At 45.8% G+C, this 27,553-nt stretch overlaps 1 protein-coding gene across 1 annotated transcript in view; it reads left to right on the top strand.

Moving 5' to 3' along the window:
- Positions 1-27,553, top strand: part of LOC146854917 (potassium voltage-gated channel subfamily KQT member 1-like) — an 879,265-nt gene that overhangs the window by 563,677 nt on the left and 288,035 nt on the right. The window contains exon 5 of the mRNA XM_085650545.1: positions 3,047-3,143. Within this exon, the coding sequence (XP_085506671.1) occupies positions 3,047-3,143 (97 nt within the window). The remainder of the gene's footprint in view (positions 1-3,046; positions 3,144-27,553) is intronic.

The following is a 27,553-nucleotide window of genomic DNA, read 5'->3' as shown; positions in this document are numbered from 1 at the left end:
AGTTTTGATGGGCTGAAATATGGTCTGAGCAATCGCCAGTGGATGAAATTGATTCATACGTTCCTTCCATCACTTTGGGGCATATCATCAACGGCCAGCGATAATTATCGCTGGCCGCTCTTAGCGTTAAAATGTTTAACGCCGGCTATCGCAGATAAATATCGCCATGCTGGCGCTGTATTAACAACGCTCAGCGCAATGGCGATAATTATCCTAGCAATAGCGATGTTTTCCATGGAACATCGCTGGTTTTCCAGCGATGTTCCATGGAAAACGGCGATACCCTTGATAATATGGGCCTGTGGTCTTAGCCACACAATCCACCCCCATGTTAAGTATGCCTTAGTCAGGAATTTAACAGACATTAAATTCCTGCGTTAAGGCATACTTAGCGCGATTTAAATAATCGCTTCCCCGCATTGTAAATATCAGGAAGCTGCCTTCGTGATATTTACCCATGTTGTTTCCACAGACACGCCTACTTTGCATCTCATTAGCGATGCAAAGTTAGGCGTGCTGGAAACGGGAGCAAAATCAACAAAACGCGCGATAGCGTGTCTTTGCTGATAAGGCGATAAAATTATCGCCGCTTTTCGGGCGAAAACGGGCGCAAAAGCGGCGATAATTTGTTACCGCCGCATTGTTAACCTCTTCAGTGCCCATGACGAGATAGTCTCGTCATGGAGCACAGTTGCGCTGTGCCCATGACGAGACTATCTCGTCATGAACCCCGCCCGCTAATGTAACGCCCGGCACAGGGCGGGGAAAGGGCGTGGCACTGAAGGGGTTAATATGCCCCTTTGTTTGTTGCAGTAGATTCCCTAAGTGCAACAGGTATGCCCAGACGTTGGCCTCCTGCTCACTGTGCCACAGGGCTCAAGCTGTACCTCACTGACAAGGCCTTGGGTTAAACTAATCTGAGTTTGCTTCCGCTTTGGTCTGGAGATGTAGCAGTTGGGGCTTGACTGCTTCTTTTGAAGCACAACCAAGACTGATTACATATGGCTGTTGTCTATCTTCTCGAGCACAGTGGGCAAAAAAGATGGACTGACATTCAGCCTGAGCAATCACCAGTTTCTGAGATTGGTTAAGGAACCCTTCTATTGATTTGTTGTTTGTTGCAATAATTGCAGGTGAAAAGCTGAGCCCTGCTGCAGCAAGTGTAAAAACAATGACCACACCCACAACAAAGTAGACATTCGCTTCCGTGGTGGTGGTAATGGTGTCTGTGACTCATGCTAATTCTCCGACTTGTCTTGGCCTGGCATGACCCCTGGTGCAGGAGCCCCAATCTCTTTTGGGATCCCTGGCCGCATATCTTCAGCAGTAGCAACAGCAGCACATGAATTTGGCAATGGCATCACTGCCTTACCCTCATACGCTCCCCAGATGGCACATTTGAGTTTTCAACCAGTGTGAAGTGCACCAGATAACCCTGTGAATAAGCACTCTGCGCTTGGAGGGCCAAGGAGCACAGCCAGGTGAGATGTGTATTACTATAGACTACAATGTGTTCTGTCGGGTGTCGCAATTCCTTTGCATTTAGAAATGGTGTTGGAAAGTCACACCTGTGTGCAAAGATCAATGCATGGCCTTAGAAATACTAGGAGAGTGTGGGCCTATATTGACCATTATTCAACACCTCTAAGGTGCATTACTGAAATGAACAACACACGACCACAATCATCTTTATTTAGTATATGTAAAGTTATATATGTAAATAGTAAATAAAACAATGTTTTACGCGTTCTATTACTTTTTCATATGAGGCTGTCATGAACATAAAAACGTGACTTTTGTGATAAAGTGACATACAGTGAAAAAATAGGTTTGACATTACACAACACAGACAAATACTGTTCTCAACATACCTGTGCAGGTGTGTGAGTGGATGTGTGAGTGGCTGTATGGATGTATAAGTATGTGTCAAATGCAAAGACGGCTATGACCTAGAAGAATAGTATATTCGATCAACTTGTACATCATTTTCACACTATGGAAAATTTGAATCAGAATCAAAATATAAATGAAATGCACAGTATCGCCCAATAGTTCTTTCAAGTGAGCTTAGTGTATCTCAAGCCTTTGGATCCCCGCTGCCATTCCTTATAACATCCATCTTACGCGGAAACATACCAGGACATTCTAGTTCTCATAATGATGTGTGAATATCCAGGAGTAATTATCAAACTGGCAACTTTTGATTCTGCCACTTGCATCATTTCTTGAACAGCAGCTGGTAGGTGATGATATAGTGGCAAGGGTGCTGGAAACAGTTTTTGAGAGGGGGGGGGGGTGTGCTGGCGAGGGACAACAACTCACTAAAAGCATATGTTTGTGCAAAAAGCCAAATGCTACTTCAAGAGCAGGTGCAATCAATGCTGGGTTCTGGTTTCGTGCAGTGGGAGTAGTGTCAGGTCCAATAGTGCATTCTGGAGCATATGTTAGCAAATATATGGCATAAATGTGAACCGTAGGTCATGGCCCAGAAGTGTGCACGTGGACCTCCTCTCATACCGTAAGTCTCATAGTTGGGCCAACTGAGTTTCAATGTTGCTGATGTTTTTTGAAATACTTGAGAACTTTAATTTGTAAACCAAGCAGATAATTTTATGTAGGTGTGTGCTCTAAAACAGTGACTTGATGTATCCTTTCCTTTCACATTCTCCTGTACCACAGTAAGAGTGCCGCCTGGTTTATAATAAAAAATTCTTCACTTTTGAGTTAGAGAAAGGACAGGAAACTCACACTTAAAGGAATTATCAGTAGCTGGTCGAAAGAAGCTCTCTGACATTGTTGACAGGCCTTCTTTGAAAAAGCATTTCATGGTGCAAGACAAACATGAAAAAGCCTGTTTATTGTATCAAAGTGAACTCCTTCAAGGGTTTCTGGCAGGGGGAGGCGGGGGGGGGGGGGGAGGCTGCAGCATGTCCTGCACCCCTGGTTCCTGCGGCCCCACTCTGCTGTGTTGTGCTGTTCTGTTTTACAATCACATGTTTGAAGGGAACACTCCACACATAATTCCATGCCTGTTCCTTCCTTCCAGGGGCATCCGCTTCCTCCAGATCCTGCGCATGCTGCATGTTGATCGCCAGGGCGGCACTTGGAGACTTCTAGGATCTGTTGTTTTCATTCATCGCCAGGTATTGACTCATATATTTCAAACACCACATTTATTTTTATGGTAAAATGTAATGCCTCCTGCAGCGAGGATGCCAGTAAAAGCAAAACAGAAAATAGAGAAGTTTCCGAAATATTGAGAATTCCGCCTCAGAGTGCTGTGCATATCCCAAGGGAGATAGGAAGGAAATCTTAAGGATAAACAAAGTGGAGCTATCCTGTGCTGAGTCAGATGAAGAGAGAAGAAAAAAAACACCATGAAGTATGGTGATTAAACTAGAACTGGATCACCATCAAGGAAGATTGCCACCTATGTCGTCAGCAAATAAGGTTTCCAATATTGAGCTTTCGTCTGAGGAATAATTTGTAGGGTGCGTTCTTTCAGTTGGTTCAAGGGAAGCCACCCATGTACTCCAACTCCCAGAACACAGGCGGCTGAATGAAAGTCCAGAGACTGCAGCACAGAGGTTTATGCCAACTTTCACCGTCCAATTTATGTGCAATGCATATGACTTTTATCTTTATCACAGTTTGCAGATGTGTTGCACATGAGGTATTCTAACCTATGAGCTTTCTGTGGTCTCCCTGGTGTACATGGTGATTTTTGAGCTGCACGTGGCCCGTTTGTATTGCTAGTGTGGTGATGTTGCATTCAGGTTGTGAAGCCGCTGATTTTTCTCCCCCATGACCTCATAACATGGTGATATGTGGCCACTATGAATGAATGGATGAAGAGATATTTATAGAGCGTAACTCAGTGGCGGCCGCTACTTAACAGGATTGTCGGGTCAAGGGTGTGGGAAGGGGTTGGGGGGGGGGGGTAAATGAAAAATAAAATGGAAAAAATGCCACTTACTCCATGCCGGCCAGCCACCGCCTCTCGGTCCTCTTCGTCACTCCAGGAGGAGGAAGGAAGCAGGAACCAGGGAGCACCCAGGCTCCTAGACTCCCCTGACCAATCACAACCCTGCCCTGCCAGAAGTCACTTTCTACAGTTGTATTGTCTATTTCGGTCGTTACGCAACACAAAAGCGATCAAGGCCAGAAGCACGCTTCCCTCATACTAAGCGCACACTCCAGTAATAGAGATCCCTTACTGCTGGCAATACCTATGCATCGCACTCTTGATGTTTTGTACCATTCATATTAACCATTTCCCACAGAGATCCTCAATACAATCTAAGTTTGGCAGTACAAGTGCCACGCTTCTCCCTGTCTGCAGACGCCACCTGGGCATTGCTGCTGCTGGTACCAGTGGTCAATAATTCATGGAGGCGATGAGGCAGCAGCTCCACCCATGCAACTCTACTCTATCGTTGCTCCACTGTCCATCCTCACTCCTATGTAATCCTTCTCTCCTTCCTTTATGCTCACATGGTCTGTCACCTTTCTCCCACCATTTATAATTGGCTTTGTCCCTCATCTTCATTCTATACAGTGGTACTTAACAGCTCTCTCTCCACTTTACCTCTACTCTTCTCGATTCCCTCTCTACCCTTTCTCAGCTCTTTTGTTTTTCTCCTCTCCATTCCTGCTTTCGTTCCCCTATTGTCACATCTGTCTCTCTCTTCTTGACAAATGGTGTACCTTCTCTCCCCGCTATATTTGGTTGGCTCTCCTCTCTCCCTTCTTCCTTGCTCTCTTTCATCTTGTGGACATTTCTTTCACATATTTCACTTCTGGGCCTGCTTTCTTTCGTCTCTCACCTTGACCACTGCTCTCTCTCCTCTCTCAGGCCTTCACAACTCATCTGGTCAATAGACTAACACTCTGAGGGCTTGAGTAGAAGAGGCCCACAGAAACGTTCATCTCCTCCTTCAACATTTACATTTTTTTAGGGGGTCTCATATAGGCCATCATTGTACTGTTAGGCACTTTAGTCCAAGGATGAGAACAAAGAAATGCAGGTACGAAATAATGTACCAGAAAGTGAGAAGCACACACCAAGAATGATCCTCTTATAGGCCCCAGAAGGAAAAAATAGGAACAACAGTTTAATCATAGTGATTTACCACAAGAACATTTCCACCTCTGGAAAAAAACACATCATTATGATAAAGAATTTCTGAAGTAAATGTAAAAACTTTAAAACAGGCTTCAATTTTACGTGCATTAGATTTTGAAAACATATTTTTTTTTTTGTAGAGTTTTATATAGCACGAACTTGACCTGAATACATTCAGAAATTTTCTTCTCTCTTTTTGTTAGGCACAGGGAGATTAAGTGATTTTCCCAGAATGACAGGATGTTCAGCGTCATTACCAAGACTCGAACCCAGTTCCCCAGGTTCGAGGTCGAGCGCCCTAGCCGTTAGGCCAGCTCCTCTCCATTTTTAAATGTAGAATTTAAAATGTGTCAAAATTGTAAAGGTGTAATAAAAAATGCCCAGAAGTATATAAGAACTTGTGCGCTCCTTACTTTTCAAACACATGTTTTATCACACTATTCCAGATTTCACAGATCAGAGTAAAGTAACTTACTGTCTCTCTCTGGTAATGCCTGGTCAGAGCAGGTATCAGGTATTTGATTTATGCCCAAGGAGAACCCCCGCACTGCCGAGGGACGGTCTCGGCCTGGACCCAGCACTGCCAGGCTCAGTGCTGGGCTTGAGGCCGGACAGCATTTCCTTTCCATCACAGCAGGTTTTATCTGGCGATAGCAGAGCAGGATTAGGGCCATGAGTTAGCAAAATCACTCTTTCCAAACAAAGAGGATCCTGCGACTACTCGCGGCGCGAACCCCTCCTGAGTCCCTTCTGTGCAGTCACCTGTGCTCCCTGTGCACAGCCCGGGGACAGTCTGAGCCTCTGTAAGATGGCCATTGCAACTGCTTATTGCTACCAGGCAGTTCAGCACGCAGTCTGAGCTCAAAATGGACTGAATCCCCCGAAAGGGTCAACTCTGCCAGGGAGTCCTCTGTGCCACCGCACCAAAACCAGTCTCTAGGCCTCATTTAGCTCAGGGTCCGACACAGCACTCAGGGGCTACCGGAGACTCGGACAGGTGGCATGTAAAGGGAGACTGCCAGGGCGGGCAGCACAATACTTTCCTTGTACTGCATAGTACTATCTGTGCCCGTGTCACATGACCACACACCCTACCCAATGTCAGCTGCAGCCTAATGCTTAAAATTAGGCATTAGAATTAGAATTAGCGCCGGTTCCACAAAAACAGTGCCCCGGAAGCAGCCAATAGCATAAGTTAAGCACTAGTGCCGTTGTCATCAGGACAGGATTCTTGCACAGTAATCAGGTGAGGCTTAGAAGCTCACCCTTTTAATAAAGTTCACTAAATCTGATATATTTGTGAAGATGAAACTCTTCAGTGTGTAAAAGAAATAGGGATTTTTGAATTTTAAAGACGCTTTTTCATTTTCTGGTCGGGTATTTGTTACAAAACGTTCCCCCATCTAAAAAAACAAGTTAGAAAAAGTGTGATGATGTTTCTGACCTGACTGCTGCCAGTTGAAAGGCTGTGTTCAGTATCTGTCACAGGCAGATTACGCCGATCAATGCGCCTCCCGGTGATCTGCGTGTGCCAACATTTATTATATTGCCCACAGCTGGTTCCTTGTGTCTCTCGGGCCTCTGTTGCACGAAACCAGATGAGGCGCCCTCTGAAGCGGCAGGCTCAGTATCAGCCCGAGTTATAAAACGTTGCTTTCAAAAGCGAAACCATGCAGTATTAGATACATGTTACAGCAAATTAATCAGAAGCGAGGCACTCCTCCTACAGCCCACCCCCTCTCGTGATGACCAACCCACTACCCCTTCGGCCTGCCAGCCCCGCCCCGTTGAAATGCATGGAGTTTTGTTAACTCCTCCCAGGGCCACTGTCTGCACTTCCCAAATGCAACCTTATAGATGGCACTGGAGTTCACGCCCTCTAACATGATGTGACTGCAGTAGCTCGTGCCTGCAGGTCGAGCAATACCTTGCCCTTTTGGCACATGCGCAGCCGCACATGTCCAAAATGTGACTTCCTTCTCCCCAAGGAGAAAGACAAAGATTCGGCGCACTTTATTACCGAGCAGCGAGTGGTTATTTGTCCCTAGCGGCTCGGTGTTTTTTCTCGTCTTGCCTCTCCCCTCAGGGTAGTAGGGCAATGCCGCCTACGCTCATTAACACCAGCCGCCCCTGGAACCTTGGTTCGGCGCTCAGAAAGGGACTGGGGGCCTGGGCATGTTCTCCACCCAGGCTGTAACACAGCCTGGGTCGAGAACATGCAAAGTGCACATGACTGTTTGGCTGGCCCAAGACGGCCGGCCAAACATTCATACACACCGAAGAGAGTGCCGCCACTGTTCCTGTGATGTCCAGCCCTGCCCCGCCCCTAACCAGACACAGACGGAAAAAGTAAATGATAATAACATTTGTTTTTAATCTTTTTATTTTTCCTTTTTTAACTGGTCAGAGAGCAGTGGGGTGACACTCCTCCGCCTTAACGGAGGAGCCACCCCTGGCATAACTGCTGCTTCAGAAGAAGCGTCCTGCTGCTTGCATAAGTCAGGTGAGATCGGAAGTTACAGCTCACCAAACAGCACTATGTTCAACTATGCCTTGACCAGGACTTCGCTAGAGATGGAATGGAGGGAGGGTGGGAGAGCATTCCAGAGACCGGGAGCCAGAACAGAGAAAGACCTGCCCCCAAGTCTGGCTTTGCAAAATTTGGGAATGCACAGTAGGTTGTGGTTAGGAGAGCGGAGTGCCCTTACTCAAGGGTAGTGTTTAAGCTTATCTTGAATGTAGCTGGGGCCCTTCTGGTGGAGTGCTCTGTGAGTGATCATAAGTGTTCTGAATTTTATCCTAGATTTGATCAGTAGCCAGTGTAGTTCTCTGAGCCCTTGTCTGATATAAAGACATTTGGGGCATTTCAAAATGAGCCTGGCTGTGGTATTTTGTACATGCTGCAGTCGAGACAGCAGATTCTGGGAGCACCTAGATAAAGTACGTTGGCATAATCCTACCTGGAGGTGAATAGCGCATGTACAATCCCCTTGCGAATGTCTATAGGAAGATATTTTAAAAGTTTTCTTAGAGATTTTAACAAAACGAAGCAGGTTGCTGCAGTGGCCTTGACGTGGGGTTTGAAGGAAAGTGCAGCGTCCATCAGGAACCCCAGATTCTTGACAACTGTGGAAGGCGTGGGAGCAGGCCCTAAGTCAGAAGGCCAGAGACGCAGTGCACCAAGAGGAGAGGAAGAGCCAAACATAAAAATTTCCATTTTGTCGTAATTGATTTGTAAACAGCTGTTATGCATCCATTGAGCAAAGAACCTAAAACAGCCCTGAAAGTCCCAAATCACGGTTTCACTGAGCTGATGGAAGGATAGCATTAGTTGTGTATCGTCTGTGTAGGAGACGATGTTCATACCACAACTTTGCACAACTAAAGCTAATGGAGCTAGATCGATGTTAAAAAGAGTTGGCCATAATGATGAACCCTGAGGAACACCACAGCTTATGGCTCTACACTGGGAGATAAAGGGGAAATGAAGACCACTTGTTCTCTGTCTGCTAGATAGGAGCGGAGCCATCTCAGAGCGCGGCCTGTAATTCCTCCCTGCGCCAGCATTTGTAAAAGGATCTTGTGTGACACAGAATTGAAGGCAGTGGAAAGATCTATTAAGATGACCGCCGCCTTCTGCCTTGAGTAGAGGTTGCCTCTGATATATTCGGCGACTCCACGAAGGGCTAATTCCGTGCTTCAACCAGCATGGAAGCCCGACTTGGTAGGATGTAGAATCTTGTTCTAATCTGTACCACATAGCTGGTGATCTGGTGGTTCACCAGGGATTCTAGCATCTTGCCAAGATGTGGAGGGAGTGAGATGGGCCTGTAATTGCTCAAGGTGCGGACTATGTGACGTTACAACGCGATCAAAATGACAGCGGAACGTTAAATCGCAGTTTTTACAACGCAAGTTGTTACAATGACTTGCGTTGGAGGGCGCTGGATTTAGGAATAGTATGATTTACTATTCCAACACCAGTAGGGAAGGTGTTGGAATAGTAAATCATACTATTCCTAAGGTTAGAGCGCCATCCAGCGCAAGTCGTTGTAACGACATGTGTTGTATCACCCACGGTGTAAAAGCATTGTGATGCAATGCCCGCGTGGTAATGGATGTTTCCCCAAGGTGCGAGGGTGAAGAACCGGGATTTAAACCCAGCGGCCCAGGGGACACGCCCGAAGTCTTCGGGTTCACCTGTCTTAGAGTACAGAGACACGGGATTCTTCTGTTGACATCAAAGATCAATTTTATTAGCTGCAGCCAGTAACAGAGGTCCTAGAAGTACAACACGGTGTATGTTCTCAGGAGACTGCGCAACATAATCGAGCGGAGCATCGTCTTTTATGCCAAAAACCACGTTCCTGGCTAGCATCAATTACTCACAAATTTGACCAGAGGATGATATTTACAGAGGCATCACATAACGACAAACCCACTTTCAGTTATCCAACCCATCGCCAATGACAAGGCAAAAATCCAGCATTCTTGCTCGAACAGGCCGGACGGGCCCATAATAAAAGACCTCAACCCAAATCAATAATTAGGCCATAAGGCCATAAAAGGAAGGAGCAGAAACAGATGAGGAGCAAGATAGAGGGGTGTGTGCGTGTGCCATAGAATCAATAATGTCCTGCTCTTTGATCTCTATCTGACCAGCTGCTTAACAAGGTACTGGCTCAACAAGTTTAGCCTCGGTCAACAGGGTCAGTTGACTCAGGTCAAATAGGAGTCAACACGAACTCAAGCTAAGGTGTACGCGTCCTTAGAGGCTCGCTTGGCCACAGTCATCCTGTAGTCATTAGCCTATGTTAGGGCAACCACAAAATGGCGGTTATGCACAAAATGAAACCCAAGGGTGCAGACTAGATCGTCAAATACACAGTGAATCCATCGGTGTAGCATGACGAAAACGCTTACGCATACCGCACTTGTCAGTCGCGGTTCGCTGATACCAAAATCATCACGATACGACAACCTTCATTGAATGGGTTCAGAATTCACGGAACCACAGACCCTCCTTTTGCCCTTACATAGGCAATAACCTTGACTCACGTCAATCTGAGTCCAGGTCTATATTCATCAGATCATTGAGATGTTGCTGTAGCATCATCCTGGTACTTAGTAACTCTCTCTGGACAGGTCTCCTCGAACACGAGGTAGCAAAAAGGCCACAGATAGCAGGAGCACACTGTATACAAAGACAGAACAGGAAAAGGGTAGCTAATACCGTCCCAATGACCATCAGAATCTTCCATCCCCAGGTGGATAACAATCCCCAGAACCATCCCATTAACGACCAATCTCCTTCGTCCACATGTACGGACTCGGAGAGCTTATGTAGCTTGGAGATGGCTTGGAAAACTGTCGGAGCGTTGTCTGGAATGAAAACACAACAGCTTGATTGGATCAATTTACAGACCCCTCCTATATATGCAAGTATGCCATCTAACACAACTCTGTTCTGAAGAGTCATAAGGCGATCCGACTGGAGCTCAGCAGTCAAGTTACTAAGGGCGCCGGCAGTCTCGACTATGGTGGACTCAACTACTCTCGTCAATTGCCGTATGTTCCTGCTGTTAACCATAGGTCCCCCAAACGGCAGAAAACCCTTCGAGAAATCTCCCAATTCTTGTCCTGCGGTATCTTCCTTTCTGAAGACACCTCTAACGACTCTCATCTTGTGGTAATCTGCCGCAGCTGTAAATGTAGGGGGTAACAAGAACGAGACAAAACATGTGCCCAAAAAATCAGGGGGCAACCATGTATACGCTCTGTCATGGCAAATGAAGTAGGTACCCTTAGCTGCTAGAAACGGTGGGGAAGTCTGGGATGCAAAAACATATGTCTCAATGCAAACACTCTTCCCTAACTGAGCTCTAGGATTCTTGCCATTACCTTGCAGACAGTAATGACCCTGATGGGGTACTATCCAAATCGGAGAGGATCTCTTCGCTCGCTGGTTCCCACTCAGACTAGCTCCATATCCAGTAACGTTCCATCCAATATACGCTAGCGTCTCATCTCTCGGGATAGTCTCATAAGAACCTATTCCTCTAATCATGTCGACTATTCCCTTGACCAGAGCACTATTCTTCGGATTATCCTTCACAGAACGTAGGGGGTTGACTTCACGGGCATAAATGAACATTGTTCTGTATGCCCACACAGAACCATTGTAGCTAAATGGCGGGACCAGGTAAGGGATACCTTTATCGGTAGTATGGGGCATAAGGCCACACACCCAACAATTAGTTGTGTTCACTACTAGCTGGTGTTGGTGCAGAAGCTGAACAAAAGGAATTATTAGCGAATTCCATTCTCCTAATGGACTCATGTTCGGGCAGAGGGTGAAAAGAATGTGAAGAAACAGTAGAGGAGGCATGGGTTGTGTAGTGGGCATGAATGTCACTTGAAAAGAGAATGTCGCATATCCAATTAAAAACATCATTAAACTAAACAGTATAAACAGACATAATATTAAGAAACGTTTTCTACTCATTATTATACACATTTCGTTCTTGAAGCTCATTCTTTTAGTAGGTCTCTCCATCCCGAAAAACTCAATCCTCTAATCGTGCTGCTCGCGGCGGATGGGTGTTCTGTGCTAAGGAATGCGCCTGTCGGTCCAGGGAACGCCCCTTAGACCAACCAGAACCGTCGACCTAACGTCTTCGGCTTGCACTCCAAGGACTTGGCACCGCGACCCTACAGCTGAACCCGGATGGTGGTTCGAAAAACAAAAATCAAAATAGTTTCTCGGAGGGGAGCTAACCTTAAAAAAATAGCAAAGAAGGAATTTAATTTGTTATTTGTCCCGCGACTCTTGGTCGCAAATTATAACGCTCTTTGCCAGGCAATGTCTGTTCTCGGAAAAGTAGCTCAGGTTTAACAGTGTTCAAACGGTTCGATGGAGGCACAGCTTCTTGAAGAAGATTATCGCTTTCTGGCTCAGTGTTTGTTCCAATCAAACGGCCATCGCTGAAAGGCAGAAAACGAGGCACGGTCACAGTCTCAGAATCAGGAAGTCCTTTTTGGACCCACCGGTCGTACGGCAGAGGCAAAGGGGCCCTCTTACAATGTACGCCGTGAATCCAGTTCTTTTTACCGTGCACTCGTACCGCAGAACGGGTAGACAATAACACTAGGTAAGGTCCTGACCAGCGGGGCTGCTCGTTCTTGGTTCGCTGAAAATTCTTCACGAGCACCCACGCGCCAGGTTCAATGGTGTGCCCTGGATCTTCAGAAACCTGTGGCAAAGTATCATGAACCTGTTGATACAGAACACGCAATTTAGCCGTCAATTTGTACAGGTAGTCAAGCAATACAGGGTGTTCTATCTCACTAAATTTTGTCGGCCGCGGCACTCCCCAAATATTTGCTGGGCGACCAAACACAACCTCATAAGGACTCAGACCCATTCGCGAATGCACAGTCATTCTTGTGGACAGAAGGGCTAACGGCAAAGCATCAGGCCATTCTAGAACAGAGCTCGCTTGAATTTTGGCCAATTTCAATTTTAACGTGCCATTGTAGCACTCAACTAGACCAGCTGACTGGGGATGATTGGCAGCGTGGAACTTCTGCCGGATTCCTAACCCATCACACACTCTCTTCATCACTTGACCCACAAATTCGCTCCCATTGTCACTCCAGACCATTCTCGGCAACCCATACCTAGGGAAAAATTCCTTTATAAGGGCTTTAGCTGTGGACAAGGCAGTATTGTCCTTCAAAGGGTAGGCTTCCACCCATCTAGAAAAAGAGCAAACAACCACTAAGACCTACTTCAGGTTGTTGCACCTCTCCATGTGGATGAAATCTAGCTGCAAAGCCTCAAACGGATACGTGGGAGGAGCAAAATGACCAGCTGGAGTTGGAGTTCCCTTACCAGGATTGTACATCAAACAAACCATACAGTTCTTGACCAAATTCTCTGCACACTTAGGAATTCCAGCATTTTGCCATACTGGGGCCAACAACTTACAAATCCCTTTCACACTGATATGGGCCATTCCATGTGCCATCGTAACCAATGGAAGTACATACGCATCAGACAACAACCATCGCTGATGTTCTGACAACTCAACCCAACAACCATTCGAGTCCAATTTACCCTTGCTTTCTCTCCATTCATTCAACTCTTTCTCTGTAGCTTCAGCTTGGATGGATTTCACACTCTCAATCGTATCTTCACACATACTTCTATCTGGAATCCATCTCGCCGAGCCCGCAACATACATTCAACTCATCACATCTCTCGCAGTCTCTTTCGCGACTTCATCTGCAAACGCATTACCACGACCAACATCATCCGTGACTTTCTTATGCGCACTGCATTTCACGATCGCAACTTGCAACGGCAGAGTAAGAGATTCAAGAAGTTCATTCACCAATTGACCATGTTGGATCTTGGTCCCATGCGAAGTCAGAAACCCACGTTCTCTCCACAATCGTCCAAAGCTAAGAGCAACACTGAACGCATACTGGCTGTCAGTGTACACAGTCACTCTTTTCCCTTTCGACAACACACACGCTCTTGTCAATGCAATCAACTCTGCCGCTTGTGCTGAATTATGTGGGATACGAGCAGCTTCAACAATCGTATGCAAAGTCGTAACCGCATAAGCTGCAGTCGTATCACCATTCGGAAGCTTGAAGCACGAACCATCAACGCATAAAGTACCATCACATTCTGCAAGAGGAGTGTCCCTAAGGTCTATCCTCCCTCTCGTTTCTTCCTCAGTCCTAAGAAAACAATCATGCTGTTCGGTATCATCTGTCTCAGTTGAGATCGGCAACAACGTGGCTGGGTTCAATGTGTTGCATCTCTTTATATGTACATGACTTGCTAACAAGGTCAACTCGTAACCTGACAACCGAGCACTAGTTAAGTGCTGTGTCTTGGTACGGTTCAACAAGGTATCCACTGCATGTGGAACCATCACGATCAGTGTATTGTCCATCACCAAACCAGCAGACTGTCGGATTGAAACAGCCGCTGCCGCTGTAGCTCTCAAGCAACTCGGCAACGCTCTAGCTACCGGATCCAAAGTCAACGAAAAATAAGCACATGGACATTGCTTATCGCCAAACTGTTGAGTCAAAACTGACAATGCACATCCCTCTCTCTCGTGGACATACAATGTGAAGGGTTTACTGTAATCGGGAGTACCCAACACAGGAGCCGAACACAGCGCATCACGCAATTCTGAAAAACTCTTCTGACATTCGTCAGTCCAAGGAATAGGATTCGGAGTATCCTTAACAGTAAGAGCTATCAAAGGTTTTGCAAGCAACGAAAAATTAGGAATCCACTGTCTACAGTACGATGTAATACCTAGAAACGCACGCACTTCTCTCTGTGTCGTAGGCACACTCATTTTCGCAATCGCTTGAATCCTTTCTGGGGTCAATCTTCTTCCCTCCTTCGATAAGAGGTGACCTAAGTAGGTAACTTCTTGTCGGCAATACTGCAACTTTGAAAGAGAAACCTTATGATGGAAATCAGACAAGTGACGTAACAACGACAGAGTAGCCTCTCTACAAGTCTCTTCATTGTCAGCAGCAACTAAAAGATCATCAACATACTGAATAAGGGCAGCACCATCAGGTAAAACCAACAAATCAAGTTGCGTCTTCAAGGCTTGACTATAGATCGATGGACTCTCACAATAGCCTTGAGGAGCGCGTTTAAACCGGAAAATTCGGCCTCCTAAAGAGAAGCCAAAAATATCTCTACTCTCCACGGCAATTGGGATGCTGAAGAAAGCATTCTTCAGATCAATCACCGAAAACCAGGTGGCTGTGGCCGGAATCAAAGTCAGTAAAGCGGTGATATCAGGCACAACAGGGAATTGCGGAACAACGATCTTATTCACCTCGCGAAGATCAATCACAAACCTATATAGAGGAGGCTGAGAAGAATCGGTTCTCTTCAGAACAGGCAAAACCGGACTATTGCACACATTACCTCTCGTTTCCTCAATCACACCTTTCTCAATCAGATCGGAGATGATCGCCATGAGTGCTCTTTCACCATCACTTGAGATACGATACTGTGGAATGCGTGGCAATCTAGCATTCGCCTTCAATGTCACAACATATGGCGGAATCTCCAAAAGACCCACATCATTAGGACCAGTAGCCCAAAGAGAATCAGGTAGAGAAGACAATTCAGCTGGAAGTTGGTCTTTAGCCAAATACATCGGAGAGATCACTCTCTTTCCTAATGTAAGCTGTACTCCTGAAGGAGAACAATAAAGCGTTGCATACAATCTCTTCAACAAGTCCAATCCCAACAAGATCTCACCACAACCTGTCGTCAGAATGAGGGGTGCTTCGAATTCACAAGGTCCGACAGAAAGAGACAAAGGACTAGAAATCGGATTTCTAACCGGGGCGCCAGAAAAACCTACTGAAACATTCGTTAAGCCAGACAAAGGTTCGCCAGGGAGTTTAGAGTGCATGATAGAACTCTTCGCAGCACCAGTATCCAACAGAAAAGGCTCTGACACACCTGATGCAATCACTTCAACATAAGGTCCACTCTGATCTACTAGAACTGAAACAACTCCCTCTCTTTGTCTGTGGCTGTCCTAACAATCATTACCTTCCTTATCCTCTCCTTCAACGTAATAATTGTCCGCATAATACTGAGCCGTCCTACCAGACGCGCCATTCTGTTGATCAAAACAATTCATCGAATTCTGCGGAGGCAAGGAACGCGCAATCTGAGACATACCACGTCCTCGACCTCTCGGAGCTTGTTGAACACCTCGACCTCTCATACCAGAAACACCATTCGTGCGCTGTAATAAAATCGGGCAACTATTCTTGAAGTGACCCTCTTCTTTGCAATACGCACACTGATTAGGACCTACAGGAAAACGCTGTTGAGAAGACTCGAACCTTTGCGAGTTTCTCTGATATTGTTGGGGTTGCTGATAATCACGCTGGGTGTTGCGAGGCGGGTATGCTTGCTGCAAAAGAACCTTAGTCTTCAATTCTTTAGTCTTTTTATCCGCTTTCTCTATCTCATCCTTATTTCTATTCTCATAGTACTGGGCAATATCTGTGCTGACGAAGAAACAGCCCAGGCACTTTCAGAATCCTTCAACCTATTGCACAACTCAAGAAGCAAATTATGCACAAACTTGTCAACGAACAACCTTTGACCACCTTCTTGACCACTGTGGTCTGCAAATGTCTCTTCAAATCGAGTGGAAAAAGTCGGACACAGTTTAGTCTTTCTTCTGCTTGCATGCAGACAACTTGTCCCAATTGACACGCATGGCAGGCATCAAAGTCTTCATATAATCAATAATTCTACCAGGGAGATCAGCAATCACATTCTCGGGTTTAGCACCACCTATTTGTCTTTCATCTGCAGTTCTAAGGTTATTCCATGTATCACCTAATTCCTGCGCATGATCCGTATGACGAATTTTACTCCATATAGGCTGTGGAACAACATTCCCAAATAACATATCTATATCAGCCAAATTCATAATACATGAACCCACAGTTTGAGATAGCTCCTTATAAAACCCCGCAGGATTTTTACGTGGATCAGGCAGAGTCTGCTTTAGAGCTAGGACTTCGGCACGCTTCCATGGAACATGTACCCAAACGCGCTGGAAATGTGCCAGAACAGGTGGATTAGCTTTCGCATCACCAGGTCTCCAAACGGGAGGAACCTCTCGCATCGGGTATTGACGCGCCTTTCTCCTAACTGAAGAATCAGGCTCAAATAATGACTTGGAAGGAAACTCACTCCTAAACGACAACAATGTCGCGACTGCTCTTTCAACATCAAGACCCACTATAGTTCCTTTCGCAAACTCGGACCGCACACGGAACAACTCAGGCGGAGTCTGTCCTACCTCGCTATCTTCCCACTGTTCACGAAGGAAAGAACACATCTCATCAAAGACGTATCTCTGTTTCGGTGCTTCCCATTGATGGAAAACATCCATAACACCCTCAAGATCATAGTGCGAAGGAAAGGTAACCCATTTACGCGCCAAGTGATCTAACACTGTCCGTTCATCAGGACCAGGCAATTGACTACGCAATTGCTTACGCTCTACAACAGGAGACATACCCAATGAACCCATTAGAGGACAAAAAAGACTAGCAACCGCATCAGTCATCCTCCGTCGAGCAGAAGGAGAAGGTGACAAAAGAACAGGAGACAAAGCAGAATGAGAAGGAACCGAAGTCGGAACAGTGACAGAGGGAACAGACAACACAGGTATAGGAGTAGCAGACGAAGGAGGTGGCAAAGACGGCGGCCCTTGAGAAGGCTGCGCCGAAGCAGTAGTAGCCAGTAGAGGGAGAGCTGGCTGTTGAGGAACCACTGGAGGTAAAACAACCGGGGGTTGCGCAACTACAAGTGGCGGAGGTGCGGTAGCACTCTGAGCATAAGGGGGTGGCGAACTTAATAGATGCGACATTAAAGGATCTTTCACAAGATCTTTCTTTTCTTCTTGCTGTTGAGGCGGCAAAGCTGGATAATATTTGTCTACCGCTAATTGACGTTGCCTAAACCTCTGTTCACTTTCTTGCTCTTCCTCATTATCCTTAAACTGTATAGCAGCCTGCACCATCGACATACCTCGTGCACGCTTATTTTGTTTCGCTAACTTAATTTCCTTCTGTTTGGCTTCTTTTCGCCAAAGGCGGAAAGAGTCAAACATTGCCGGCCGGGCTTTCTTTTTGAAGAGTCTAACTTCTAAATTATCTAAAATCTCCGTGTCATAACTACCGCATTGGGGCCATTTTAGGACACCATCCTTCCTAGTATACTTAATCCATACGTCATTTTACGTGATGGGGCCCACGCCGTGTTTTAAATAGAGCTCATAGGTCGGAGTTCCAATCGGTGGCACCGGACACGAGTCCTCCAATCGGGAATCCCTATTACAACCATAACAAAATATCTTTCCAAGTCTGCTAAGACCAGGCATCTTCGCTCACTAGTCTAGCTTCAAACTTCAAGGGAATATCAAAACGATAGCCTCATGAATACACAAGTCCCTCGGCTTTGGGGCCTGCAGGTACCAAATCAAAGCGATCCCGAAGGATACCAAAACAAACTAAGGACTGGGAGACACTCCACTCATACTTAACTGAAATATCGATGACGTCGCCAGAAGACCCGTCTATCGTCTCGCTTTACAAGTCATCAAAGGCTCCAAGACAGGGCGACAGTCAGGGCAGCAGTCCTACGTAGCCGTCGGAATGCGGGAAACTTTGCAGCAAAGACTTTCGGACCACAACGACATACAGGGGTCGATGAAGTGGTAGGCCTCCCTCCAGAATTTTCACACGAAGCTCCTCACGATCTTCAGGCTTGGACCGGTACCGCTGAAGTCGCCCCACATTGGGCGCCAACTGAAGAACCCGGATTTAAACCCAGCGGCGCAGGGGACACGCCCAAAGTGTTCGTGTTCACCTGTCTTAGAGTACAGAGACACGGGATTCTTCTGTTGACATCAAAGATCAATTTTATTAGCTGCAGCCAGTAACAGAGGTCCTAGAAGTACAACACGGTGTATGTTCTCAGGAGACTGCTCAACATAATCGAGCGGAGCATCGTCTTTTATGCCAAAAACCACGTTCCTGGCTAGCATCAATTACTCACAAATTTGACCAATCAGAGGATGATATTTACAGAGGCATCACATAACGAGAAACCCACTTTCAGTTATTCAACCCATCGCCAATGACAAGGCAAAAATCCTGCATTCTTGCTCGAACAGGCCGGACGGGCCCATCATAAAAGACCTCAACCCAAATCAATAATTAGGCCATAAGGCCATAAAAGGAAGGAGCAGAAACAGATGAGGAGCAAGATAGAGGGGTGTGTGCGTGTGCCTTAGAATCAATAATGTCCTGCTCTTTGATCTCTATCTGACCAGCTGCTTAACAAGGTACTGGCTCAACAAGTTTAGCCTCGGGCAACAGGGTCAGTTGACTCAGGTCAAACAGGAGTCAACACGAACTCAAGCTAAGGTGTACGCATCCTTAGAGGCTCGCTTGGCCACAGTCATCCTGTAGTCATTAGCCTATGTGAGGGCAACCACAAAATGGCGGTTATGCACAAAATGAAACCCAAGGGTGCGGAGTAGATCGTCAAATACACAGTGAATCCATCGGTGTAGCATGACGAAAACGCTTACGCATACCGCACTTGTCAGTCGCGGTTCGCTGATACCAAAATCATCACGATATGACAACCTTCATTGAATGGGTTTAGAATTCACGGAACCACAAGGGTCGACATTTACTTTTATTAACAAATAAATCACTAGTGCCCTTTACCAGCTAGAGGCACCTTACCACATTCTAAAAGGGCATTGATGTGTGGATTAATGGCAGGGGCTGCCTTGGCATGTATAAAGGGGGGACGGGGTCAAGAGGTGATCCGGATTTTATTTTATTAATTATTTGCTCCAAATCAGCTAATGAGATTTGATTGTATGGCTCTACCTGTGGCATTGTCTTGTCTGTAAAGACGAAGGAGGTTAACTCGGTGATGGGGGGATCGGACTGATTGTTAAAATTGGAATCGATTTTTTCCACTTTCGTGTGGAAGAATAAGAATAGGTCCTCATTCTAGAGACTGGGATGTAGGAACACTTTGTTTGCGGACCTCTGGCTGCAAAAAAGTTTTGACAATTTTGAAAAACATTCTGGGGACGTTGTCAGCAGCTGGAATTTGCAAAGAAAAGAAAGCAATTTTAGCTTTTTTGATAATTCTAACATTAAATAGGCCGGTGGAGATCTGCTAGCTCCGTCCACCTCAACTACTTGTGCGCTGACTGGAGTGCGAGTTGGAAAAATGCATCTAAGTGGTGTTTACCACAATAATAAGGTAGAATTCCCTACTAAAAGTGCTCGTGCAACAGTCAAAAACTATATTTTCAGATAAAAAACAAATATTTAGCAGCAACAGTTTTAACAGTTGGACTCGATTTCAGAGTTTCAGCATGAATTACAATTTGGCAGAGTAACTATCCTTCTTGCAGTAGCGACGGAGAGTTCACTATGGGCCTAATTTACTCAGGTAGGTTGTAAATAGTGGTCACAAATGGTGCACCGACTATTTGCAACCTGTCTGCGGTTTTGCAATGCGACCTGTGAACTAATCGGTCACGTTGCGTAATCTCCTCTTTCAGTGGGCTACAGAATGACCTGAAAGGACAGCAGACCTTCATTTGTGTTTTTGAATTCCCAACGGGGAAACTTATTATATAAAGCAGCCTGTGTTCCCTAAAGTAGCGGATGCTGCTTTAAAAAAAATAAAATCCCTTTTGGGAATAGATTGTGGGAGTGGGTAGTGGTCCCCTAGATCACTGCCTACTTCACCGGAAAGTGCGGACATGATTTCCAAAGGAGAAAGCTTCCCAGGGGGGCTTGACAGCAGTGTTGGTGATCAGCAGGACCTTGTAGCAGGCTCTCTTCCTGGGCTGGAGTGCTGCAGTCCACTGGTGGATCTAGTTATGGACCTTGTCTCCACTCTGCAGATCGTGGCCGGCTTCAGTCAGACCTTGGGCAGTGCAGCTTGGATCTGAGATTGAGAGCTTTTAATACAGGGAATCTGTTGTTTTCTGCATTCTAGAGTCCTATCATCTGATACATGTAAATGAAACAAACCTGGACACACAGTTGTGGTAGTAGAGAGAATCCTATGCCTGCCCATTAGCATTTTATACAAACTCAATTTAGTCATTTGGCTCAGGATGGCCCTTTCTGACATGAGTTTTCAGGGTAAACTGTCAGCCCACCAGCGTCCTATTTTGCTTGCATATCTTTGCATAGCTCAGACTTTTCTCCCCAAAGTTGTTTTGTATCATGCTAACTTTCCAGATGACTCATTGTAATATGTGCAATGAAATGTTGGCTGATCCCTAGAACTTGACTAGTACCAATATCATTGAGGCATAACGTAGCCTGTCCATCAATGACACAGTAAATGTAGGGTCCCTTAGTTGTACTGGAATCGGAGCATCTACAGAGCAGCCTGACCCCCTCGGCTGACCTAAAATGTTGGATACTGATTCTGTGGAGGAGGAGAGCCATTGTCCCTTTTCTGTGAGATCATGCAAGCTCTGGGCAGATTCTGGCAAACTTGAATCCAGTGCTCTGTCAAAACTGATACATGGAGAGTTACCAGGTGAAGCAAACTCCCTTTTTGTCCACCCTTGGTTCCTTCCTATTCTCAGACCTCCCTGTCTGCCCTGATCTTCATGCCCATCCCGTCACCTAATCGCTCCCCGGCACCTACCTCTGACCATTTATTGGAAGGATTGCATTTGTGATGAACTTAGTTTAGATTCAGTGGATTGGTACTGAAGCCCCTGAATAGCATAACAATAATTTGCTTCAGATAACTAAAATACCAGGAAATAGTGTTTTGCAGCCAGTACATATTGTTTTCAATGACCCCTGTACCTTAGGCAATAACCATGTAACGAAAGCAGCTTCTATTGCTTCTTCAGCCATTTTGGCAGCTTTCACGATCTAACAGAATAATAATCAAATACATTTTTCAAACAATTAAGGAAATGTAAATGTCAAGGTACTTATAGAGCGCACTGTCACCAGACGGACACCTAGCAGTGTCGCCTTTGCGGTTTCCTGGCGCTGATACTCATACCGCTGTGGAACCCCTCCTGGCTTTCCCTGTGAAGTGTCCACTCCTGGGCACCCCCAGGGTGAAGCCAGGCATCCTTAGCGCTGTTGGGGCCAGTGTGGAGGCTAAGCAAGCTATTGCCCAGAGTTGCAGCATGGGGCCCGTGATTAGAATAGGCACCAAGGCGAGAATAGACAGGTCCGAGGAAATTGAGCCCGAGCCCCGCCAAGGCGGGAATCGAACCCTGGTCCCTGGCCAGAACTCTGCTTCAGGGTCTGCCGCTCTAACCATTGAGCCACACTCCTCCACAAGGAAAAGAGCCTGAGCTTCCTCTTTGTTTTGTTTACAGTTATCAATCTTGGTTCAATTAGTTTTAGCAGGGCGCACTTCAATAACTGCACTCAGAAAAGGCATCACTAGCAGCACTTAGAGCAGCATGTTTTGCAGGTGGGTGCTGTGGCCAATTGGCCTCGATTACTAGCTGGTCTTTTACCTTTCGCGCCTTAATCACATGTAGAAATTGATTAACCTCAGCCCAGTTAGGGTTATAACATTCATAAACAGTTTGCAACTCTTCTTCGAATATCTGGTGAATTACCAGTATCTTGAGGAACTGACTGATGATGTTGAGACAGTCAGAAGGGGACCAAGGGACATCATTGGTTATATCGCCCCTTTCTCCAGGAGCAGGGTGTTCTCACCAGGGTAAGAGGACATCAGGTTGAACATGTACAGTGTCACTGGCGTTGTCAAATTCTCATCACTATGTGAAAGGGCCTATCTTTCAAGTCTGTGCACATAATGAGGGTCTCTAGCTCTTTGCCCTGCAGTCAGTCTTGGACCATTCCATAGGCGGACTGGGTGTCTAACTGCTTTTGAGTTACCATAGAGGACAAGATTGTATCTAAGATGGTCAATTTGGGGTCGTCTTACCCACTTTTGTCATGCCAACACTTGTTGCACTACTATCAGATGTTAATATGGAGATCGATGGATACATTGATCAAAATGAAATATCGTCTTTGTTAACAGATTGGCCCATGTGTACTCTACATGAACCTCACCTCGCAAATATGTAGTTAGGCAGGTCCTGAGACATAGGTCCAGGAATTGCTGATTAGTAGGTCTCAGGTGGGAGGGTGCATAGCTGGCGAGCAAACACTTGGGCAGGAAACAATTGATCCATCCCACAGATACGTGCAGTGATGTTACAATGGTCAGGGGCGATTGCCCCAATAAAACACACATGGCCAGAGGGGTACGCACGATCCTAAAAACACCATAAAGTAAGATGCTACATGAGTTAAAAACACATAGCCAATTCGGACCTAGCACACGTAGTAACACCCCTCAAATAAATGCATTCTTGGTTTGAGAGTTGGGTCTGGGGACACTGAGTCGGGTCTCCTATGTCTTTGTTATTTTTTCTCCTCATTCTGGTTTAGCTAAGAGTTTTTAACTTGTTATTTTTTTTTATTGCAACCGTATATACACAGGGACTAATTTCTAAATGATTTGTAAAAGAATATTTGCTGATGCTCAAAGTGCTGCTCTAAACTCCTTGGCCAATGCTATTAGATGTTGCCACGCCGAATACCAAGACTGCGTAATCTTGAATGCACCTTAAGCATATATAAAGCATAGATTTGGGCACAAGCACATATTATTTTACAAATCATTTGCAAATTAAGCACCTTATAAAGTATATGGTATGTGTGCCCATCTGTGAGCAAGGACGATTGGGTCCGAAACGTGTCAGATCTGAAGCCCAAATAAAATAACTTCAGTGCCAAATTCTGTGGGGTTCGTGTCTTCTCTGTTCGCCACACGAGGTGCGGAAGTGCGGACATTTCTTGGAGTCTTTGATATATATATATGTACACACACACAAACACACACACACACATATATATATATATATAGATAATCACTGAAAAAAACAAATGTTAAAGTAACATTATAGTTAGTTGATTATATCAGTGACAACATGAACGTTTTGAACTAAAAAGAAAATATTCACCAGTTAAAGTTAGCAGTTGCGCCCCCACCATGCACTTCTTAAAACCTCACATTTGTCATCACTTATTACATATTCTGTGACATCATTTAAGACATCACTGATGACATCTCAAATGACATCACTGATGACATCATCTAAGCTTCTTTTATAGACATTACTCTATAAACTAGTATGGCATTAGAGGCCTGAAAGTAAGTACAAAATAGGGCAAAATAATATGAAACATCATTAACCCCTTCGCTGCTAGGACTTTTCCCCCCGTGCTAAGCCTTTTTTTGGCTATTTGGGGTAGTTCACGCTTAGGCCCCTGTAACTTTTTGACCACATAAGGTATCCACGCCAATTTGTGTCCTTTTTTTACAACATCATGGGGACTCTAAAGGTACCCAGGGTTTGTGGATTTTTTTAAATGGGAAAAAACGGCTCCAGATGAAACCGTCTGTTCTTTTCCCTGCAAATGCTATCAAAAAAGGGGTTGTGGTGCTGAAATCGCCGTCTTCCCAGCTTTCAGGGACAAGCAGACTTTTGTCAGAAAACAGACATTTTTTACACAGTTTTGGCATTTTTCTGGGACACAGCTTATGTTTGCTATTTTTTGTGCTTTCAACCTCCTTCCAGTTAATGGTAGAAATGGGTATGAAAGCAGTAATGGATCCTGGAGAGCTGAATTCAGCAAGGGGTCATTTGTGTAGATCCTTTATGGTTTCTTCATAGAAACTAACAGTTAAATATAGGAAAATTGAAAATTAGTTTTAAAAAAACAGCCATTTGTGTCAACCTTTTCACCTGTAACTTCTTCTAATTATGACAGCTGTATGAAAGCAATATACCATTACATTTGCTGGACCTTTCTGGTTGTGGGGATATATAGGACATGTAGGTTCACCAAGAACCCGATGAACCCAGAGCCAATAACTGAGCAGCTTCTTGCAGTGGTTTTTTATTATGTGCCGGGTATATAGCAATTATTTTGGGAAACTGTATACATGGAAAAATTGGTATGATAGACACCTATGTATTTCTGAAATGGGAACAAAATATAGAGTTTAGAAACAGTAGATATTTGCACATTTCCAAAATTGGGAGTACCCATACTAGCATGAGAATTATAGGTCATTTATCAAAATTACTTCTTTTTTACACATTGTCATTCATTTGGGAGGCAGAAATTCATCGAAAGTCAATAGGTAATAACAGTTGCTCTACAATTCTGTGTTACACTAAGTCTCCCGAGAAAAATGGTACCTCACTTGTGTGGGTAGGCCTAGTCCCTGCGACAGGAAATGGCCAAAAACGCAACGTGGACACACCACATTTTCACAGTGAAAAATTACTCTTTTTTTGCAAAGTGCCTAGCTGCAGTTTTTTAACCCCAGCTCTGCCGGCACCTAGGGAAACCTAGCAAACCTATACATTTCTTTAAAGTAGACACCCAGGGGAATCCAGTATGGGGTGACTAGACTGGCTCTCACCAGCTTCTGTTACCCAGAATCCCTTGCAAACCTGAAAACTTGTTTTAAAAAAACACATTCTCCTCACATTTCTGTGGTGGAAAGTTCTGGACTCTGCGTAGATCCACAAAATTCCACACACCCAGCATTCCCCAAAGTCTTCTGAGAAACATGGTAACTCACTTGTGTGTGTAGGCCTAGTGCCCGCGACAGGAAACAGCCCAAAAAGCAAGGTGGACACACCACATTTTAACTGCGAGAAATGACCCTTTTTTTGCAAAGTGCCTAGCTGTAGTTTTTGAACCCTTGCTCTGTCGGCACCAAGGAAAACTCTACACCCAGGGAAATCCAGGCCCTTGCCTGTCTCGGGTACTTGTTCCTCCCACACGAGTGAGGCACCATTTTTATCGAGAGACCTGGGGGAACTCTGGGTGGCAGAAAATATGTGTCATCCCAGTGATGCCACAACTTTCCCACACAAAAATGTGTGGAAAAAGTGATTTTTTTCAGCTAAATTTGAGGCTTGCAGGGGATTCTGGGTAAGAAAAAGTTGGGGGATCCAAGCAAGCCATACCTCCCTATAATCCCCGGGTGTCTAGTTTTCAGAAATGTATGGGTTTGGTAGGTTTTCCCATCTGGCCGCCAAGCACGGGGCCAAAAACCCAGGTGACCCCCCCTTGCAAAACCAGGCCTTATTGTGATAGGCAATTTTGATGTCGCCTCAATATGTTTTGGGCCCTTGCCCATCGTGGGTACTTGGGCCTCCCACACGATTGAGGCAGCAATTTTATCGGGATACCTGGGGGAACGCTGGGTGGTGGGAAATTTGTGTCAGCCCGGTGATGCCACCACTTTTCCACACAAAAATGTGTGGAAAAGGTGATTTTTTCAGCTACATTTGAGGTGTGCAGGGGATTCTGGGTAAGAAAACGTTGGGGCATCCACACAAGCCATACCTCCCTGGAATCCCCCGGGTGTCTAGTTTTCAGAAATGTGTGGGTTTGGTAGGTTTCCCTAGCTGGCCGCCGAGCACGGGGCCAAAAAACCAGGTGACCCCCCCTTGGAAAACCAGGTTATTTTGTGATGGCAATTTTGATGTCGCCCCAATACGTTTTGGGTCCTTGCCTGTCGCGGGTACTTGGGCCTCTCACACAAGTGAGGCCCCATTTTTATCGGGAGACCCGGGGGAACGCTGGGTAGTAGGAACTTTGTGTCCGCCCGGTGATGCCACAACTTTCCCATACAAAAATGTGTGGAAAAGGTGATTTTTCAGCTAAATTTGAGGTTTGCAGGGGATTCTGGGTAAGAAAAAGTTGAGGGATCCAACCAAGCCATGCCTCCCTATAATCCCAGGGTGTCTCGTTTTCAGAAATGTATGGGTTTGGTAGGTATTCCCAGCTGGCCGCCGAGCACAGGGCCAAAACCCCAGGTGACCCCCCTTGCAATACCAGGCCATTTTGTGATAGGCAATTTTGATGTCACCTCAATACGTTTTGGGCCCTTGCCCGTTGTGGGTACTTGGCCCTCCCACATGAGTGAGGCACCATTTTCATCGGGAGACCTGTGGGAACGCTGGGTGGTAGGAAATTTGTATCAGCCCAGTGATGCCACAACTTTCCCACACAAAAATGTGAGGCAAAAGTGATTTTTTTCAGCTAAATTTGAGGTGTGCAGGGGATTCTGGGTAAGAAAAAGTTGGGGGATCTAAGCAAGCCATACCTCCCTATAATCCCCGGGTGTCTAGTTTTCAGAAATGTATGGGTTTGGTAGGTTTTCCCATCTGGCCGCCAAGCACGGGGCCAAAAACCCAGGTGACCCCCCCCCTTGCAAAACCAGGCCTTATTGTGATAGGCAATTTTGATGTCGTCTCAATATGTTTTGGGCCCTTGCCTGTCACGGGTACTTGGGCCTCCCACAAGAGTGAGGCACCATTATCTGTTGTGAAGCTACTTCCACTGCCCTCTCTTGCCGGTGTCCAGCCCTACCCAACTCTCCTGTCCTCCATGGTCTTTTGTGCATGCCCTTTCCCCCTCCCTCTTGCCCACCATCGCTGTTGTGCGGACACTAACCAACCCCTTGCCATGGATGGCCTTCTATGCTGCCACAGCCCCTCCCACCTGCCCTGTGTGGTCAGCTTGTTGCCCCAGATTCCCTCCCACCCTTGCTCTGTTGTCTGTGTGTATGCCCTTATAGTCTCACTGCTACCCTCCATGGTTTGTTGTGCTTCCAGTGCTATCAGGTATATTGGCCCCAAGATGGCTGCAATCGCTTTCTAGTTAAAGTGCTGACAGCCAATCAGATCTCCCCATGAG

This window comes from Triturus cristatus, chromosome 4_1, assembly GCF_964204655.1.
Source record: "Triturus cristatus chromosome 4_1, aTriCri1.1, whole genome shotgun sequence".
Taxonomy (NCBI): domain Eukaryota; kingdom Metazoa; phylum Chordata; class Amphibia; order Caudata; family Salamandridae; genus Triturus; species Triturus cristatus.
This window is presented reverse-complemented; position numbering and strand designations above follow the sequence as displayed.